This window comes from Cryptotermes secundus, unplaced genomic scaffold (assembly GCF_002891405.2).
Source record: "Cryptotermes secundus unplaced genomic scaffold, Csec_1.0 scaffold43, whole genome shotgun sequence".
In the NCBI taxonomy this organism is placed as follows: Eukaryota; Metazoa; Arthropoda; class Insecta; order Blattodea; family Kalotermitidae; genus Cryptotermes; species Cryptotermes secundus.
This window is the reverse complement of record NW_019723298.1, coordinates 1,473,152-1,492,934: the sequence shown is the minus strand read 5'-3', so window position 1 is coordinate 1,492,934 and position 19,783 is coordinate 1,473,152. Positions and strand designations below refer to the sequence as shown.

The 19,783-nt window shown below is 41.5% G+C and overlaps 1 protein-coding gene across 4 annotated transcripts in view; it reads right to left on the bottom strand.

The window, feature by feature from the left end:
- The window catches only part of LOC111861630 (fasciclin-1), a 250,333-nt gene that overhangs the window by 45,639 nt on the left and 184,911 nt on the right, over positions 1-19,783 (bottom strand). For all 4 annotated transcript variants that reach the window (XM_023846347.2, XM_023846349.2, XM_023846348.2 and 1 more), the window contains exon 2: positions 8,601-8,736. In XM_023846347.2, the coding sequence (XP_023702115.1) occupies positions 8,601-8,736 (136 nt within the window). The remainder of the gene's footprint in view (positions 1-8,600; positions 8,737-19,783) is intronic.

Below are 19,783 nucleotides of genomic sequence, written 5' to 3'. Positions count from 1 at the left end.
CTACACGAAATAAGAAAACGGAAGGCTAATTGGATTGGTAATGTTTTACGCAGAAACTGCCTTCTAAAAGAAGTTACTGAAGGAAAGATAGAGGGGGGGGATAGAAGTGACAAGAAGACGAAGAAGAAGACGTAAGAAGATGCTGGATGACCTTGGGGACAGAAGAGGATACTGTCATTTGAAGGAGAAAGCTCTAGATCGCAAGAAGTGGAGGAATTGTTTTGGAAGAGACTGTGGACCTGTCGTCTGACAGATTACTGATGATGATGATGATGGTAACTGTCAAGGATTTCTCAGTCATAATGATAATCTTCCATGTCTTTTCGTTCTTAGTAATAATGTGTCATAGTGTAAAGTTATGAATTTCTCCACCATAACGTTAATCTTCATGGGTTTCACTGTCATAATAGTAATCTCCAGTGGTTTCTCCTTTTGTAATGACAACTTTCAAGAGTTTCTCCACCATAGTGCTGAGCGTGGGGAATTTCTCAGCCATGACTTCAATGTTCATGGGTTTCCCCTTCATAATGGTAATGTTCGGTAGTTTCACTTTTGTAATGAAAATGATCATGAATTTCAGATAGTTCTCTGTCATAATGTTGCTCTTCTAAGTATCTAGGTTATAATGTTAGTGTTTGGAATTTTTTCTATCATAATGTTAATTTTCCGATGTTTTCCCGACATGATGATATTCTTTGTGGGTATTTTCGTTATAATTTTATATATTTACGGATTTTTACGTCATAATGTTAATCTTCAAGGACATCCCAATACAGGAACCCATGAAGATGCGCCTAAAGAAGAGACGAAACTTGTCGGATTAAATGGAACACTAATACATATATTATAACGTCGACTTAACAGTTATGACTGGTTATGAACCTTCCTTTACCCCTTTAAAACACTGTTGTAAATATATGTACCATCGCTTTAACATCGCAAAACTGCTTATTTTATCCACAGTTCGCCTATCTGTATTTCGTGTCTCAGAATAAATAGCAAGCATTAACCGAGTGGCCTTCGTAATGGAGAGGCAGTGTTTTTCTGAGGCAGCAGCTGAATTTATAAATGCTACTTGGATGAACTTCGTAATTTAAAGGACTGAAATATAAAATGCCCTTTTTAAATCCTATTCACGTGTGTGTCTTCACAATCATTCAACTGATTGTCCACAATGACTGCAAAACAAAATCCATTCCACTGCACTATTCACCACTACACATCTGATGAAAGACTGCTGATTATGGTTAGGATAGCTACTGTTATAAGCATGCTGATTGTGATATGGTTCTATTGTAGTCGCACAATGGAAACACTGAAATCTCCAGCGAGTGAGACAGCAAATGTGATATCCATTTAGTTCACTTTGCTGTGAACATGACATCTGTCTGCCATCATGTACAGAGACGCCAAGATTGTCTCTTCACTTTATTTAGCCCGTCTTCCATATGGCCATCGCATTCTGCATTTCTGGAATCCACTGAATTTGGTACATAAACGCGTACAAACACAGTACACAGACAATGTTTATTATAACTCAGTCGACACAATTCTGGTACGAACACACCATGCGCTTGCATGTGCCACATGATTCGGCCTGTTGCGGCCATCATCAGGTACAGAGAGCTTTTAAAATCACCCGTCTATCTGATATACTCGTACCTCCTTACAATGGTCAGAGTTCGTACACTGGGAGCGCGCTGAACAGGACCGCCTCTGTGGTCTAGTGGTCAGAGTTACTGGCTACAGATCCAGAGGTCCCGGGTTAGATTCCCGGCGCTACCAGATTTTCTGAGAAGTAGTGGGTCTGGGGCGGGGTCTACTCAGCCTCGTGAGGATAACTGAGGACCTATTTTAAGTAAATAGTGGCTCCGGCCTAGAAAACCGAGATTAACGGCTGTGGGGATTCGTTGCGCTGAGCACGTGACACCCTACTTCCGCAAAAGTTTGGCACTAACTTCGCCGACAAGCGGCGGTCGCTCGGTCGGTATAGTTCGCTTGCGGACTACAGGCCACGGAGTTTGTTTTGTTTTTATATTATAAAATGTATTTAGTATTAAAATTTTTTAAAAATATTAGAATATCCTGACTGGAATTAAAACGGAGTTATGTATATACATATATGTACCTGATGATGGTTCCGGTAGGCCAAAACATGCAGTACATGCAAACGTATGGTGTATTTATACCAGAATTATGTCGAGTGAATAATAATAATAAACATAATCTTACACACATCACGCTACAGTATGATACGTATTTCTAACAGTATACAGATGTGAACATAAGCCGCTGCTGGAAGGTTCATTCAGAACAAGAACAACGTTTGGGGGGGGGGAAGCTCTGGGTAATACTCACAGGCCTGCTTTCCTACTTCTGACTTCCAGTTCTACAAAACGTTTGTTTTTAACATATTCAGACAATGTGAATTTATAACCCAACATTACTGTCACATGTAGGGGTTGCGCGTGACTTATAGACGGTTCTGGATTGGATGACTGGATTTATACTCGGCTCGTACCTACAAGAAATACAGCGCTATCGCTGCTGCTGATCTACACACTTTACAGTTCATCATGCACACACACGTTAGAATTCTTAGTCTTCCTGACAACGGATATATAACACTTCCATTGTCATTGCAGCACACCTGAAGCACACCTGAAGTCTTCTTTGCACAGTTTAATTCCTTTTTTGCCACTGTTCTCAATCACCTTCGAATGCCGACTCTCAATTCTCTACTACAACTGCCAACTCCAGAACTGGGCTCAATTCTCATTCTAGTCAAAGTCACTTTGCAATTGGCTGTTTACCGCCAATCCGTCTTGGGGGTCAAGACCCTTGAGACTCACGACAAGAGGTTTTTTCTTTCAACTGAACCCTTGCGGTAATAGTATTTCTATAGCATCCTCTCTGACGAGAAGATTGGTTTGTTTCTTATGAATATGCTTGGCTTTTCGTCAAGTGTAAGTATCGCACATATAGGGTGTGACTGAAAATGCTTCCTTTTGCACCAGTCCTCTGTCACTACTGCCTTTATAGAGCAGACCATGTCTATCTTTCGTAACATTCTAGTCAGAGTCAGAATTACTTTATGACTGACGGTTTGCCGCCAATCAGTTCGTCTTGGCGACAAACCCCTTCAGACTCATGACTAGTAGTTGTTTTCAACTGAACGCTTGGGGTCATAGTCCTTATGTAACATCCTCTCTGACCAGAGGATGGGTCTGTCGTTTACAATTGCTGCTGGCCCTCGCCACCACAGTCATCCTCGGGTCAGAGTCTCGCGGGACTCGTGACCACATTTCACTGTCTAGGATTCGAGACTCCCCAAACCTGGAGGGCCAGGTCCCCGTATTTATATCCCCTAGGAATAGGGTGGCCCAGTTATACAAGTTATCACAGGAATTAATTTATGTATAATATATACAAGACCAAGTCCAAGTCACACTGCGACTGACGGTTAGTCAGCCGGTAAATCTTGGTGTCAAGCCCTATCTGGGGCTCATGACCAGATATTTATTACTCTTTGACAGTTGCGGTCTTGTTTTTGTGAGGCGCCCTCTCTGACGAGAGGACGGGTCTGTCTTTTGTATATGCTGCTGGCCCTTTGGACTCGCGACCATATTTTACTTTCTCATATCTGAGACTTCCCTTTTTGTCGCCTCCTACGACTCGCAGGGTCACGGTGTGAGATCCTCGTTATATGGTTACGTGTTTACACTGTTAAGTCCAGAACCGCTTAATTGATTTCGATCAAAGGTTATTCGGAAGATCTATCTTCGTACGCTCCGACTGTTTTACGTAAAATACAACAAATCATCAAACGTGCGCATTCTGATATCTGGCGTCAATAACAATGCGAAAGTACCTTAATTGTTATAANTGATGATGTGGTGATGACTGCTAAGGAGTTGGATAGTTCGTCGATCCAATAGCGTCTTCGGGAGCTGCTGCTTGTTCAAGTCACCATTAACTTAGGGAATCTTTCTGCATTGTCAGTCGACAAATTCCCTTGTTTCTGTTTTCAAAATTTGTGTCAATTTTTATATGGCCATTAGTTGATTCGAGATGTACATTTTGTTTGTAGGATTTGAAGTTCTCACAGCGATGTTTATGAAGAGTTTTACTTCCTGGGATATAACACCGTGTAGTCAGTTAAGTTTCGTGCTTGGCTTACTCTTCGACCCTGAATATGGAAGTAACATCCCAGAAGACAGAACTCTTTGTGCGCTGTGTCGTTCATCCATGCATTCCTACTCAACAATTTTGATTTTGGATTCGTCTGTAGTCAAGGATTAATTATCAACATGATTCACTATTGTAAGGGCGTTGTGGGAGCTTAGACCGCCTGTGTGGTCTAGTGGTAAGAGTTCCTGGCTACAGATCCTGAAGTCCCGGGTTCGATTGCCGGCGCCACCAGATTTTCTGAGAAGTAGTGGATCTGTAACGGGGTCCACTCAGCATCATGATGATAAGTGAGGAGCTATTCCAAAGAAATAGCGGCTCCGGGCTAGAAAACCAAAATTAACGGCCATGGGGATCCGTTGCGCTGACCACGCGACACACTCTATCCGTTAAAGTTGGCACTAACTTCGCCGACAAGCGGGGGTCGTTGGTCGGGATAGTTCGCTTGCGGACTCAAGCCACGGAGTTCTTTTGTGGGAGCTTAAGTGATATACTGTGCGATGAACCACTACGATTTATCACTATCATATTTACAGAAATATTTTCCTGCACCTTCCAAATTCCAAACGCCACTGGGCGGCACAGCACCATAGGGTGTGAAGTTTTAGGCAAGATTCAGCTGGCTCAGAATAAGATCCAGTGGGCATTGTAGTAAAACTATGGGAGCCATAACAGATGGGAAATTCCTGACCAGCTGCACAATTATCAGCTTCTCAAGAATTCTGTGCCGTGAAGCGAGTGAGTTAGGCTTCTGACTCTGTGGCTACAAACATTTATTACTCATATTTGATTTCACAGGTGAGTGTGAAGAAGATGCCCAATGTTTTTCTCTTTTTCTATATCAGAATATTTCTTCAGTGGTCACTGAAGAATTTCAAGACTATAACACTGAACTTCATGCGATCTGGCACTGTATGACATTATTTTGCCAAAAAGCCAGAATGTGACCCGACGTGGCGATGGCTGTATGAATAATGTATACTGGAGACTCAGAACACAGCAACGAGAGCTATGAGATGAGAACTGCGTAATCCCAGTGGAGTGGCACATCATTAACAGTTTCTACACCAGCAGCGTAAAGTTCGGTCAGGATTACATTGGGGAAATTTTGTGGGTCATTCTTCGTTAATTTCCCTGTCACGTCATTTCATAATACGGCCATATAATTTATAGGGATAAACTTCACAGAAACCAGTGGCGGAAGCGTAACTTCTAAGTGACACACAAACATTTTATAAATAAAAACATTTAATTTTATTGGGGGAGTTCTATTGTGGAATCATTACAATAGAATTATGAGTTCTGTACTGACACTGTATATATAAAGAATATTTGAAACAAAAATTATTAGGAAAATATATGGGCCAATAAAACAAGAAGAGCGGTGGAGAATTTGAAACAATGAAGAAATAAGATATAGTTAAATTTATAACAGCAAGAAGAATCGACTTGCTGGGACACGTAGAAAGAATAGATTCTAACAGAATGCCACGTAAAGTCTTGTATGAGAAGATCTATACTAAAAGAGTTAGAGGCAGACCAAAATTGAGGTGGTTTGAGGTTATCAGAGAAGACTTCAGGATATTCAGAGTTAAAGTTTGGAGATCCACTGCGATGGACAGAGATACTTGGAGGCTATTGGTGCAGGAGGCCAAGGCCCACAAAGGACTGCAGAGCCAGTTGGTAAGGTATGTATAGTTTTAACTCAACATGTGTGCTTCCTCTGGGTCTTCTAACTCCAAAAGTATGGAGCTTCTTTACACTCCTACAAAAACAGAAAGAAAAAAAACTCCGTGGTTTCAGTGCGCAAGCGAACTATACCGACCGAGCGACCGCCTCTGTGGTCTAGTGGTCAGAGTTCCTGGCTACAGATCCAGAAGTTCCGGGTTCGATTCCCGGCGCTACCAGATTTGCTTAAAAATAGTGGGTCTAGAACAGGGTCCACTCAGCCACTAAGGAAATCGGTTCCGGTATAGAAAACCGAAATTAACGGCCGTAGGGATTCGTTGCGCTGACCACGCGACATCCTCTATCCGCTAAAGTTGGCACTCTACACCCCTACAGTATTCACATAATTGTACGTATGCATTTCACGCCAATGACTATGGGTACAATGTTTTCAGAAAGTAATACAATCTCTTACATGAAGAAGAATACCTAATGATACAATACACTTGGTCGTCGACTTACGACCTATGCGACTTACGATCGGCCGCACTTACGACCAGAAAAAAATGAAAAATAAAAGATGTAAAATGTAAAAGTTTTTAAAAATAAATTACAAAGATGATTAAAAAGATTAGAAAGATTAAAAAATACTGTTAATAAATATATGGCCGACATACGACCTGTCAGTCAGAACGGAAGTCGGTCGTAAGTCGACGACCAAGTGTATATACTCGTATGAATCCCATTCTCCAAATAGCTGTGAGAAAACCATCATTACAACAAAATATTTGGCATACGCAAATGCTATATCTCATTCATTATGGTGGGTTGACATTACATACTTCCCCATTCATACATCGAGACTAAAAGTGTGGCTTGGGTGAGAAAGTTAGGAGAACTAAGTTCTACAAGCACAAATATTGACTCTTCCCTCGGGAAACCGAAGATTATAGGGCCGTTTGATGAACATGTTATCAAGAGACGGCGGTTAAAATAAATTAAGGAGGGAGGGAGGGAGGGAGGAAGTTAGATGTAATCAGAATTACGAGTACAATAGGAACGTACTACTACTGCACAACTCCAAGGAGCAGAGAACTTATTGGGAAGCTGAGAGCCGCTTAATACGAGTAAATCCCCCCTGAGTTCAGTATTAGCCGGTCACGGTAGGCGAGCGGTCTAAGGCATACACTGTCTTCGCTCGCTTGGAAACCGGGATCGTGGGTTCGAATCCCATTCAGGGCATGGATGTTTGTGTGCGTTTTTCTGTGTTTGTGTACAGGTAGAGGCCTTGCGACGAGCTGATCACCCGCCCAAGGAGTCCTACCAAATGTGTAAGGTCTAGAAAAACCGAAGTGAACGGAGAAGTTCATGGAGGTAGGCCTAGGCCCACTGGGGCTGTAGTGCTAAGGAAAGAAAAAATTAGTATTTATTCTCATATGCTTACTTAATGACTGCTTTATAGTAACCTAGAACTATAGATAAATGTTAGTAACCAGTATCATGTTCCGGCCGTTTTATCCCTACTACCAACTGTATAGGAGGCTGGGTAGTCCACGAAGCCGATTTGGATATGATGTTGAGGGTAGAATTCCATGCTTATGTCAGAAATCAAACTACAGCTGTCGATTTCGTAGTCTGTCATTTTAATGACAACTAGTCATGAATGAGGCCTTTACTTACTTACTTACTTACTTACTTATGGAACTTCTTTCCGGGCCTTATGGCTTCCTGACTACAGCCCACGAATAGTACGCACATCCAATGTCTCTCACGAGAGTTGCATGACTTGTCAGAGGAATTATTTTCGATTTTAACGTCCTAATAGGCTGCGCCATAGCTCAAGCGGTTGGTCGCTGGCTTCCCACCCCAGCGGCCCGGGTTCCATCCCGGGTCTGATAAAGTGGAAATGGTGGTGGACAATGTGGCGCTGGGGCAGGTTTTCTCCGAGTACTTCGGGCTTCCCCTGCCAATCTTCATTCCACCAACTGCTCCACAATCACCCTCACCTATCATCTGGGGCTGGTACAACAGGCCAGAAGTGGCCGCAGTACAAGGGAATTAGTCCCACCCCACTAGCAATTAAAAAACAGTCCTAATATTTTGTCTTATTTAAAGGAGACCTCGATAATTCATGAGGCTGCACTGTCCCTGCGTTATCGTCAAATGCGAAGAAAGGCAATTAAGGGCCGCGCCAAAGCTTAAGCGGTTAGTCTCTGGCTTCCCACCGAGGCGGCCCGGGTTCGATCCCGGGTATGGTCACGTGGGATTTGTGGTGGACAAAATGGCTCAGGGGCAGGGTTTCTCCGAGTACTTCGGTTTCCCCTGCCAATCATCATTCCACCAAATTCTCCATCATCATAATCACCCGGGGCAGGCTACAATAGGTCAATCAGTGGCCTCCGTGCCGAGTGGACCCAGTTGGACTCCACCCCCCACTAAGCGAATTAAAAAAAAATTAAGGTAGACTTGCGATTACTGCGCGTAAAATTGTACCTTTTATGGATGATTAAAAAAAATATTATGGACAACAAGAATGAAATTTTTATAATAAAAATCAGGAAGGTTACTGCAACGACAAGAAAATCTTGTGGAGTATTTTTTGTCAATCTCATATTTAAGATCGTATCTCTCTCCCGATCTTCCGGTATTTCTTCCGCTGAGTAATACTGAAAGGAATGTAATGAATGAGGTTCCATTATTGCAAGAATAAGCAGCAGAATATATTGTTCTACTTCTTAACTTACTCATGTGGTAGAGGATTAGGTCATCTTTGCTGCCGGTGTACGTCTGGAACGCAAAGTTCGTGGGCGCGAACAGAGTCACCTGTCGGAACTGCAGCGTGATGTTTGCTACGGCGCTGTTTTCCAGCAGCGAATAAAACTGTAACAAAGAAACAAACAGCATGACAATATGTATCTGTATCAAGAATTACGTCTTCTGGGATGTGACGCCGTTTACATCTTGTGTAAACCGACGTTTCGGAGGAACGTACCGCCTCCTTCTTCAGGGTAGAAAAATCCGCCAGCGAGGAACCAGCGTGAGCAGGTGGCTACAAACGCTACATCTCCCCACCATATCTATCGATCATTAGCACTTATTGAACTCATTTATCCGTACGTCTGCAAAGACGTAAATTTATCCCTGTGCTTAATTAAGCATCAGACATGACACGGTAACACGGAGCGGAGACAGACCAGGCACAAGTACAAATGCCGCCCCAGCTGATAGAAAATTCCTCCCCCTAACTAAAACAGATCAACCATAATAATTCTTAAAACATTTTTATTTACACTGTGACATAACAAGTTTAAATTACTGTCAATTAATAGTCATAATAGTAACATACACCAATCACGGTGGCCGCGCGTTCTAAGACAAGAAATGTCTTCGCTCGCTCGAACGCTGGGATTGTGGGTTCGAATCCAATTCAAGGCATGGATGTCTGTGTGTGTTTATTCTGTGTAGGTAGCGGCCTTGCGAAGGGCTGATCCCCCGACCAAAGAGTCCCAACGACTGTGCATAGACCAAGAAACTGGAAAAAAAACGACCAAGGCCTAACATAAGGGCTGTAGAGCCACAGATTATTGATCGATGGATGGATGGATTGACGGACAGACAGACAGACAGACAGACAGACAGACAGACAAGATAGATAGATAGATAGATAGATAGATAGATAGATAGATAGATAGATAGATAGATAGATAGATAGATAGATATTAACATACGTAAAGCTGAAATTACGTGGCCTCAGGAGGCCGCTTGGTTCGCCTGTGTCACCGCACCGGCCCTCAATGGAGGTAGAGCTCCAAAGTTTATTAACCTCGGCATTATATGGGATACCGGTCAGCTTCATGTCCCCGGGTCACCTTATCCCAGCGGAAAGGACCAACAATGCCCACTGGGTAAACCAGAGAGCGGGTCTGGACATCGTGGTGAAGTGAAACATTCCATCCGCCAATATAAACCGTCGTCCAGCTTCTAACTGGTCAATATACGGTCTAAACTATAGAAGCTCATACTTATCTTTAATTCAGGCCATTAATTACTCGCGGGAAAGACTTCTGTTAAAATAACGAGCTACTGTTATCATGCACGAAGCAAAGAAACCGATCCTCGGAAGAGTGAAACAGATATAGTTAGTAGGGAGGAAAATGCAATTAAACCCGAAACTCGGTGGTACAGAACAAAGTAGGTCAGGAGAAGAAGAACCAGTGGGATAGGGAGAGAAGGCAGAAAGGAATGTACGGCGGAGCAGGACATTTTGAATGTGAACAGATCTCAGTCAGCGCCAATTTCTATGCTTCTCTAGTAGATACCTTCAGAACACTTGGAGACCCGCCTAATTAAAAAGTAATTACATTTTCATTTCGTTTCTGTGGTGAATACAGAAAACATGACGTAACGACTCAAAGGCGGCGCATCTATTCATTATTTCAGAGGAACACACACCTTTTCAAGCAGTGAAGTATTCTGGAGGTCTAAAAAAAGGGGAAAGACTTTCATATTTATTCCCCTTATTGTAGGATTCCCTAACATCTGACATGTAATTAGAACACTATATAATAAAGTCATATGAATCATACTCATATCCATAGAATAGGTATAAATGTTAACTGAAATTCTCTTATAAAATTTACTTACTTTTCGAGTCATTGCTTTAACTGACCACATATCTATAAATCAAACAAACAATGTCCATGGCTTTAGTCCCCAAGCGAACTATACCGACCGAGCGACCGCCGCTTGTCGGAGAAGTTAGTGCCAACTTTAGCGGATAGAGGGTGTTGCGTGGTCACCGCAACGAATTCCCACGGCCGTAAATTTCGGTTCCCTCTTATAAAAACAATAGTTTCAGAACTGTTTCCTTCACGGCGAGAAACTAAGCTTCACACCCACATTAAGGCATAAGAATCGTAGTTTTGTACAGTGTAACCTTTAGAAGAATATTATTAAAATGCATCCAAAGAAGTAGGGTATAAGAACTGTATTAAGATAGCACATGGTAGGTTGTAGTGGCAATGTGTTGCGAACATGGTCGTGAACCTTAAGGTTTCGTAACAGTTGCAGTACAGAAGGATTCTTTTTACGGAGTTATCTAGTTAATTAGCTACTTAATCAGATGGGTTTTGGAACAGAAAGACTCATGTCTCGGGGATAAAACTGTTACCTCTGGGCCAATAAATGGCGTTCATCTTTTCATTGCCACGAGCTACAAGAATAGTGCAGCGCTGAGAACGGCCATATTGCTAAGTTAGTAAAGCAGCGTTGACGCAAGAATTTCTTATTGGAAAACTTTAGTGTCGGTTAGCTGCTAGCAGATAATGTCACCTAAGGAAGAACTGAAAAGATTTTGGAATCATGTACTAACCATAAATTGTTAGTCGACAGAAACTACTAAAAAGAGTATATATCCCGCAACTGGATAGCGTCAAGAAAGTTGCATTTAACGTTCTAATGCATAAATCTCTTATAAATAATATTCATAAATTCAGTTCCTACCTCACAGGAAACACGCCGCGTGTATATAAAACCAGCTTATTAACGCATTTTAAGAAAATGTCGCTTATCATTCTGAGGATCATGTGAAATGAATACACTCTGTGAGGAAAACGCATGAGTTGTTTAATGCTAATGCATGTAGTACATATCTTAACCACTGTGTTCTAATGGGTTAAAGCATTAGAAATTCAAAAACCAACATCTTAGCAGTGATGCTGAAGTACCAACTCTATATCTCCTCCCACAGACACCTACAGGTTTGCCATAGATGTAGCCATGATTAAATGAATGATTCGAATTGTGCACTCCTGAGAAATGGTGCCACTGTTTGAGAAAGTAAATGAATGTCCTTTTGCGACCAGACTATGCCACACAGATTCGCTATATATATCTTCTAAAAACTCATACAACACAACATTTTAGGATCCTACAGCAAGTCGTATTTCTGTCACTCTTATCTCGGAAGTTTGCACCAAGTTGGTATTATTAATGGCATAAAATGAAAAGATATGCTTGTGCATGTGTGACAATTTTCAGTGTCATGAAGTTTGTATAACATTTAATGAAAATCCGATAAATGATTCAAGTTTATTTGAGTGTTTACAGACTTAATTACACGGAGCAGGAAATATGAAAGTCGCTCGGCTAGTCAGGTATAAAGAACCTAAAGTTGGCTAAGAGAAATGCCCAGGGGTATTCCATCTGCAGTCCTTCAAACGCAAAGAATACAATCATTGTCTGCAACCTACACAGTCCAGAAACGGTCTTTCCAGTTCTACAACACGAACACTAGTAAGCCTACTAAGTACTGCAGTCTATCAGCAGCAATAACATGGGAGATGGTGTCCTACTTCCCTTAATATCGATTTTTGACTTCTCGGACCACTGCCAATCTACGGGTCGCGTTCCAGCGTATTTGTCCTTTGCACAGGATATCCGTAAGCCTACATACGAATACTATCACAAACGCCCGATGAGAGACTAAAATCCCGACAACAGTTCGTATTTGACAGTTTTAAAATTGCATTTCATAATTTCTCCATGAACCACAATCCTTCTCTGGGAAGCTAATAGTAGCTTAACTTGTCTAGAAATAGCTCCGTCGTATTCGAAACGGATCCGCCTAACATTCTTGATCCCCAGGATGTCTATTCTGAGATTTTAAGAGTTTTATTTGTCTCGTGACACAAGTGACCATATACTACACTGAAACAGATCAAAGTGTTTTTCTTTCACCTGATTTATGATTCATTATTCACAATCGCATTCATTTCTCCCGCTCTGTAGCCTGTACAAAAGAAAAAAGCGTTGATAAACCTAAGAATCAATCAAACAATTATTTAGGCGAATCCTGTACATACATATACGATACAGCACATGGAATACACAATGGAGTGTTCCCGTTTGCCAAAAATATATAATAGAATTCGTCCTATTCTTTCACTGAGCACTGCTGTAACTTCCACGATGAGCTCTGAATTCTGTCATCGCTAATTACTGCATAAGAACGAATGTACGTCAACCCCCTACTTTTCCAATCAGAAAATCATAAAAAAAGTTTTCTGACAAAACTGAATAAGTCATTTAGTTCTGATGGTTGTAAGGAAAAAGAATAAAAAAACTATACTATTAATTAATACATGCAAAAGTAATACCTTAAATACAGTTCTAAGTGTTTATCAAATATCGTTAAAATTAGCACTTAGAACTCCTCAGAATCATTATCTTCATAATCATTCTTAACGACCCATAAGAAAGGCGACCCCTCATTTTTAAGAAGCAGCATTTGGGCCAGAAACCGCCTTGTATTTGGGATGATATGGTAAAGGTTGTCCCTATGCTTAACTAATTACGCATTACGCCATGAACAAGTACTGAGGGAGTGGATGTATAGATTCACATGGGGCTGATATGGTAGAGGCCAAAATTCTGATTTCCGTTCTATCAGTGGTCTTGAATGAAACAAATCACTCAAGTTACAATGGGTAAAGGTAAAGTTAGCAGAAAACACATTTCTGCTATTGCGTAGCGCAGACCACATAAAACACTAGCCACGCGATAGCTAAACACTGTTGGTATTTGACGTCATTGTGCGGAAGTGTGTTTACAGAGCCGGTGCCTAGAAACGGATTGCATAACCCCGTTGTTCTACTGTTGCTTGGCACAGACCACACAGAAAACACGTGTCACGTGTCAGACTGCGAGTTCACTGGGCGTGGCGCGGACGACATGAAAACACAGCCTCATCTACTGTTTCGTGTTCGACCGTGTTTACAGAGCTGTTGACTGGCAACACGATGATCAAATCCGTTACAGTATAATCCTACCACACTATGCCATACTGTTACAGATACTGAAAGCATCATTACACAAACCATAAACAAGAAGTTCTGGGAAGAACTGATCGCCTACTATCTTTCGACAGATGGACCGCACAGAAATTGACGCGTCCAACAATTGATCTATTGCTGCGTGTGTATTCGCTGACACATTAACGTTTCACCGAGCCGTTACTTAGCAACGATAGAGGAATGAACATAGACACAGGCTGATGGCAGGGATTTATTAGGTACGCCGTTGAGATGGGCTCAGGTGCAAGGTTAATAAAGATTAATTCAGGCATTCAAAAGTTGATGAGGATAACAGACATACAGACACACAAACACCGACAGCATGGTGATCTGCTTTTATTAAGGAAAGTTGTCTAATAAAGTAAATAAAATACGGTTACGAAGTGTAATTAACATAGTAAGCATCACATAAACTCGATAGCAGGGCTTAATATAGGGTCTATACTTGTACAACGACGGTGAAACCTGCTAATGTTTCCAGGATACCGCTAGAAATAAGCTATAATGCTGGCATTTGTATAGTATAATAACGTTATAATAAAGCCAATTGCAATATCTGAAACACATTAATTAATTCAATATCAAGTCAAGGTTCAACTAAAGACAAATTTCATTTCACAGTCATCCCCTCAGCTACCAGCCTCCAATTACCAAACCCCAGTCAACGTTGGATGAGTTTCTTAAAGGGTTTTATTAATTTGAAACACGTTATGTAGGGGCTGAAATTCATCACCAAATCGACTCGTTCCTCTGATTCAGTTACAGACAAATTGTGCCCACAGGGACAGATGCGTTAGGTCAGGGAGCGCAATTTATCCAATTTAATTCGACCCACCGGCTGCTCAGATGAATTCAGCAGGTAATACGTTTATGGTTCTCGCCATGGTCAATCCGAAGACTCGCTGACCTCTTGACAGATGTCACTGTGTTACAAGCTACATCAACGGTACGCATATGAGAGATTCGTTCACCTCTACTAATGCCTACATGCTGTAATACACTGTTACTATTTCTGACAACTGATTTATATATTCCCATATATTTTAACAAGCAACTAGTTTTTATTGTTTACAAGACGAATCAGACATCATATACATACATGTGTGTGCATGCGTGTAATGTTTCCTAAGTCATATTCTGTTTCGACTTTTAGTGGTACGTTGTATAATTTGTGTGCAGTTCCCACCTGACAACGGTCATGTGACAAAAACATGTTGTGGAATTGACTACACGTTATATAAATAATGCTTCGTGACATTTTAAAGTTAATTACACATAATTTTTTGAACAGGATGCAAGACTATAAAAATCATTATTTTCTAATTATAAAAGAAAACAGGTGTTTAAGTCGTTGTCTAATAGCCTGTTATTAATCTGTTTGTTAAAATATCTGAACTGCATTATAACAGAAGAATTTTCTTATTCGATATGGAGAACCCGGATTCTTTCTTTGACGTATGAGGAAATGAAGCTAGACCTAGTAAATACATTGAGTGGGCCGTAAACCTTAACGTTATTACTATCCTACTGCTTCCGTGTTTGGAACAGACGAATTGTTTTTAAATAAATCAGTTTAATAGGCATCTCATTATTGAATACCAGTGTTGCATAAATTCTGGTTTTGCCAAACAAAAATATTGCTGTGCTTGAAAACAAGCTTATATACGTAGTATCTGACTGGAAAAGTACAAAACTGTAGCACATAAAACATGGCCATAATTTTTAACATTTAGTCATAGTTCGTTATTGAACACTAGCAAGTAGACGAGCATATTCGTTGAAAACTTACAGTGTATCTTCTGGGATACAACTCCATGTAGCCCACTGAAAGTCAGCCGACGTTTCGGAGGAATATGTCTTCATCTAAAAGATCAGTCCTCTGCTTCCTATCTGCTCCATTCTGGTTTCTTACTTGAGTTATTCTTTGACCCTGAAAATTAGGTGACATCTTCCTCCGAAACGTCGGTTGATTTTCAACGGCCCGCATGGCGTTATATCCCAGAAGACATAATTCTTCATAATCGCCAATGTGAGAACCTCAAATAGTACGAACATACTCGTTGTTCTATAATTTCACATATATCTGGTGACATCACGAAGCTTAATTGACAGCGAAAATTACGAGGTACCATTACTCACTTCAGACATAGACAGACAATTAACAATAGCATTTACCAGTTAACTTTCCCAAGTAACCATACACAGAAACGACGATTTCCGTATAAATCCCGTGAGTCTTTCCAAGTACAGCCTGAATGCATCTAACAATTAATTCAAGCTTCGTATATGTTTTGAAATATAACAAACAACACGAAGGAGATCCCTCCTTTATAAGCTGACAGTCGAAGATCTAACTCAAACATTCCTACCGTCATACAACCCAACGGTTCACTGAGACGTTACGAAACACCGCCACTGATCTTTTATCTCAAGCCAGAAGAATCAGGTTCACACCATCACACTTATTCTGTGAAATCAATTTCAATGTTATCCACCCGTCGACATCCAGGTGCGCCAAGGGGTCTCTTCCTTTCAAGTTTCCTTGCTCATCTACCCTCTCTCATACGTGTAACATGCTCCACCCATCCCATCATACTTAATCTAAAAATCCAAGTAATATTTGGTGGTAGCGTAGTTGGCTGGTGCATTATGCTACAAGTCGGAAGGTCGCGGGTTCGATTCCCGAAGAGGTCATTGGATTTTTTTTAATTAACCTAATTCTTTCAGCCACACTATGGCTCTGGGGTCGTCTAAGCCTCTAACAGAAATCAGTACCACGAATCTTCCTAGGTGGTAAAGGGCGGCCGATGCGTAAGGCTGACCTCACCAACATTTGTGAGCCAACTGTCTAGAAAATGTGAGAGCCTCGACGTCTCACAACCTGACGGACCTCCACGGCCTGTTACAGGGATAGCTTCACCTCCCCCCCACCACATATGAACAGTGACCTTTGTGACACACCTGTACTTTCCTCACTGTCATTGTACCGTACGGCATCTATTTCTACTCGACTAGACGTAACGGTGACGTACACACACGTACAAGTTTACTGAGAAGCCGCAGCAGGTGCACAAACCTAACGTGTGAACCGAGAGTGGAGCACACGCTCTACTGACGTTGTACGAGTTGTTGTCGAAGAATTGAGGCTAATTCAAAGCGTTATGCTGCTACGTAATACAGCGAGTCGAGGATTCTGCCCCTGTCAGAAGCAGCAGTGGCCCGTCCTTTGTTCTGAACTCTGCATTTATTCTTTCGTCGCAGTGGCGCTATCTAACATCTTTCTCTTGACTATAAACGTGAGTTTAGGAAAGAGAAAGAGTCACACAGAATGCCAGTGTGGGGATAAAGGGGGATTGCAGTTGTAAGGTTTCTAGTGGTTGTGCAAAGAACTTGCGTCACACAATTCCACCGTACAGTAAAGTTCTTTTGGGGAAGGAACAAAACTTCATCATGGAGAGATTCTTAATTTGTCCTCCACGTAAAATATTATTAGGATGATAAAATCAAGGTAAATGTGGTGGGCGGGGTATGTAAAACACATGGCAGAAATTAGGGAAGCATACAGAATTTTACCTCACAAATCAGAAGGAAAGAGAATATCCTGACCTGGGCATAGATGCAAGTATATTAAAATTGGTCTAAAAATTGCAGGGAATGCGAATATGAACTGGACACGTTCGAGTGACGGACTGCTGTGAAGGCGGCCTTCGATTTCCATATCTTGATCAACTGAGCGATTATCAGAGTCTCAAAATGGACTCTATTGCTGCAGTTAGTAATTCCAATTCCCCAGCTCCTGAACAGATTCTAAATAAATGTCAGTTTAAATTGAATATCTATTAAATTAAATATCTAATTAAAGATCTATTCATATTGGGTTCCCCCAAGTGCACCAAAGCACACGACTATCAACCTCTGTTGCAGCGTCTCAGTCGGTTGCTAGGTTACTGAACAACGCCAAATTTAAAACAATCGGCTGTGCCACGAAAAATTCATACCGTAATTATAAGAGCAACGTGATTGCTCGCAAGTGCACTGGAACAGGGGAAATGTGCTGAAGGCCATAATCCTAGGGACGACCTAATTGCTGGAAGCTCCCCAATCTTCCATTATTCATATCGCTACACCCTGAAGAGTAAGAGTGGCCTAAAGAATCCTCTCCCCGTGAAATGAATATTTATATTCTTGAGGGAAACATATAGGAGGACTGGCAGATGTCCTTCACCATGTACAGAACTGTTGTGTACCATGCAAAACTGAACGAAGGGTCTGTCCACCGTGGTCATATACACCCCACTCTGGGGAAACCTCGGTTATCAGCAACCATTCATGGAACAGAGTCTATCTCAAGAAGCTGATTTTAGCTCACCTGCCCACGTAAAAAGCCCATCTTTTATGGTAGCCGGAGGTTCAGTACCGTCTTCATAAAAGCATGCTAATGGTCCCAGTCATAAATCATATGCAGTCAACATAATCACGGGCTATTTCCTTAAGGTACATTTTAATATTACTCTCTCGTCTAGGCCTAGGTCTTCCATAATGTCTCTCTCTTCTGCATTTCCGACTGAAGCCATACTTGAAGCCATGCTTTCTACATGCCCCACCATCTCATTCCTTTTGATTTCATCACACTCATAACATCTGGTGAGAAGTAAAAATTAAGAAACTCCCAGGACATGAAAGTTTCTCCTTCCGTTAGTTCCTCTCCACTAGGCCCAAATATTTTCATGTGTACTATATTCTAAAACAGGCTTAATCTATACTCTTCCTTGTGTGGGGTCTGAGGTTACCACAGCGGTGGTTGTGAAGCGTACTGTCTTCTGGGATATAGCGCTGTGTAGGATCTGAGGATCTCACACCGGTGGTTATGAAGAGTTCTGTCTTCTGGGATATAGCGCTCTGTAGGATTTGGGGTTTCACAGCGGTGGTTATGAAGAGTTCTGTCTTCTGGGATATAGCGCTGTGTACGATCTGAGGTTCTCACAGCGGTGGTTATGAAGAGTTCTATCTTCTGGGATATAGCGCTGTGTAGGATCTGAGGTTCTCACAGCGGTGGTTATGAAGAGTTCTGTCTTCTGGGCTATAGCGCTGTGTAAGAGCTGAGGTTCTCACTGCTAAGATTATGAAGGGTTCTGTCTTCTGGGATATAGCACGGTGTGGTCAGTTGAAGGGCAACCGACCTTTCGGGGGGACATGTCGGCTGCATTTTCAATCAAAATCTGCTTGCTGTCTACTTCATCCTGGTTTCTTGAGTGGCTTAGTCTTCGACACTGAAGATGGAGGCGATGTTCCTCTGAAATTTCGGTAGACTTTCAGCGGACTACACGGCTTAGTTTGAATATTTATACTGCACTGCCATTACCTCTAATCGTGTTATAGTTATGAAGCATCTTTACTACTGATCCGAAAGAGGGAGGAGAAATTACATGAAAACGAGACCCATGCGAGTTCTAATCGAAAGAACTAAGCCCCCCCTGCTTCAAGTTAGGTCCCTAACGCCAAATCTAATTACATCTGGTTGTTTAGGAAATATAAATGCGAACAGACATGGTTCGCATCTGATAGCCTGTATGGAACGTTACTAGTTTCTCTTCGCTAGCCATTATGAAATTGAAGCCAAGCAATGAAAAGTTTAAATCAAATAGAGCCTTGATTTATTTTAATATGAGTAATATATTTCATAACTCAGTATTCATACCAGTGACTTTCACGATACATTTTATCTAATATAAACAATAGATATAATACAGTTCTTGGGGCATCCCCCCCCCCCTTATAAACGAGGAAATGAGAGCCCCACGTTAGCGGGCGCGTCTGTACAGAAACGCTTTGTAAGCGTGAAATGCACCTCGTCATTATGCGATTTCATATTATCATAGCAACGAGTTGTCGGGCGCTAACACGTCGCATTAACATTACTTATGAAGTAACTCACGAACAAGGTAATTTTATAATAATATTCTCATCCGGATACGTCAAGTGTAGTATATTATATAAATAAGACGGTTTACGATTGACTATTTGTGAATGTTATTCGTGTTAGGCGGCGTTAAACGTCGGCCTCGACGCATCGC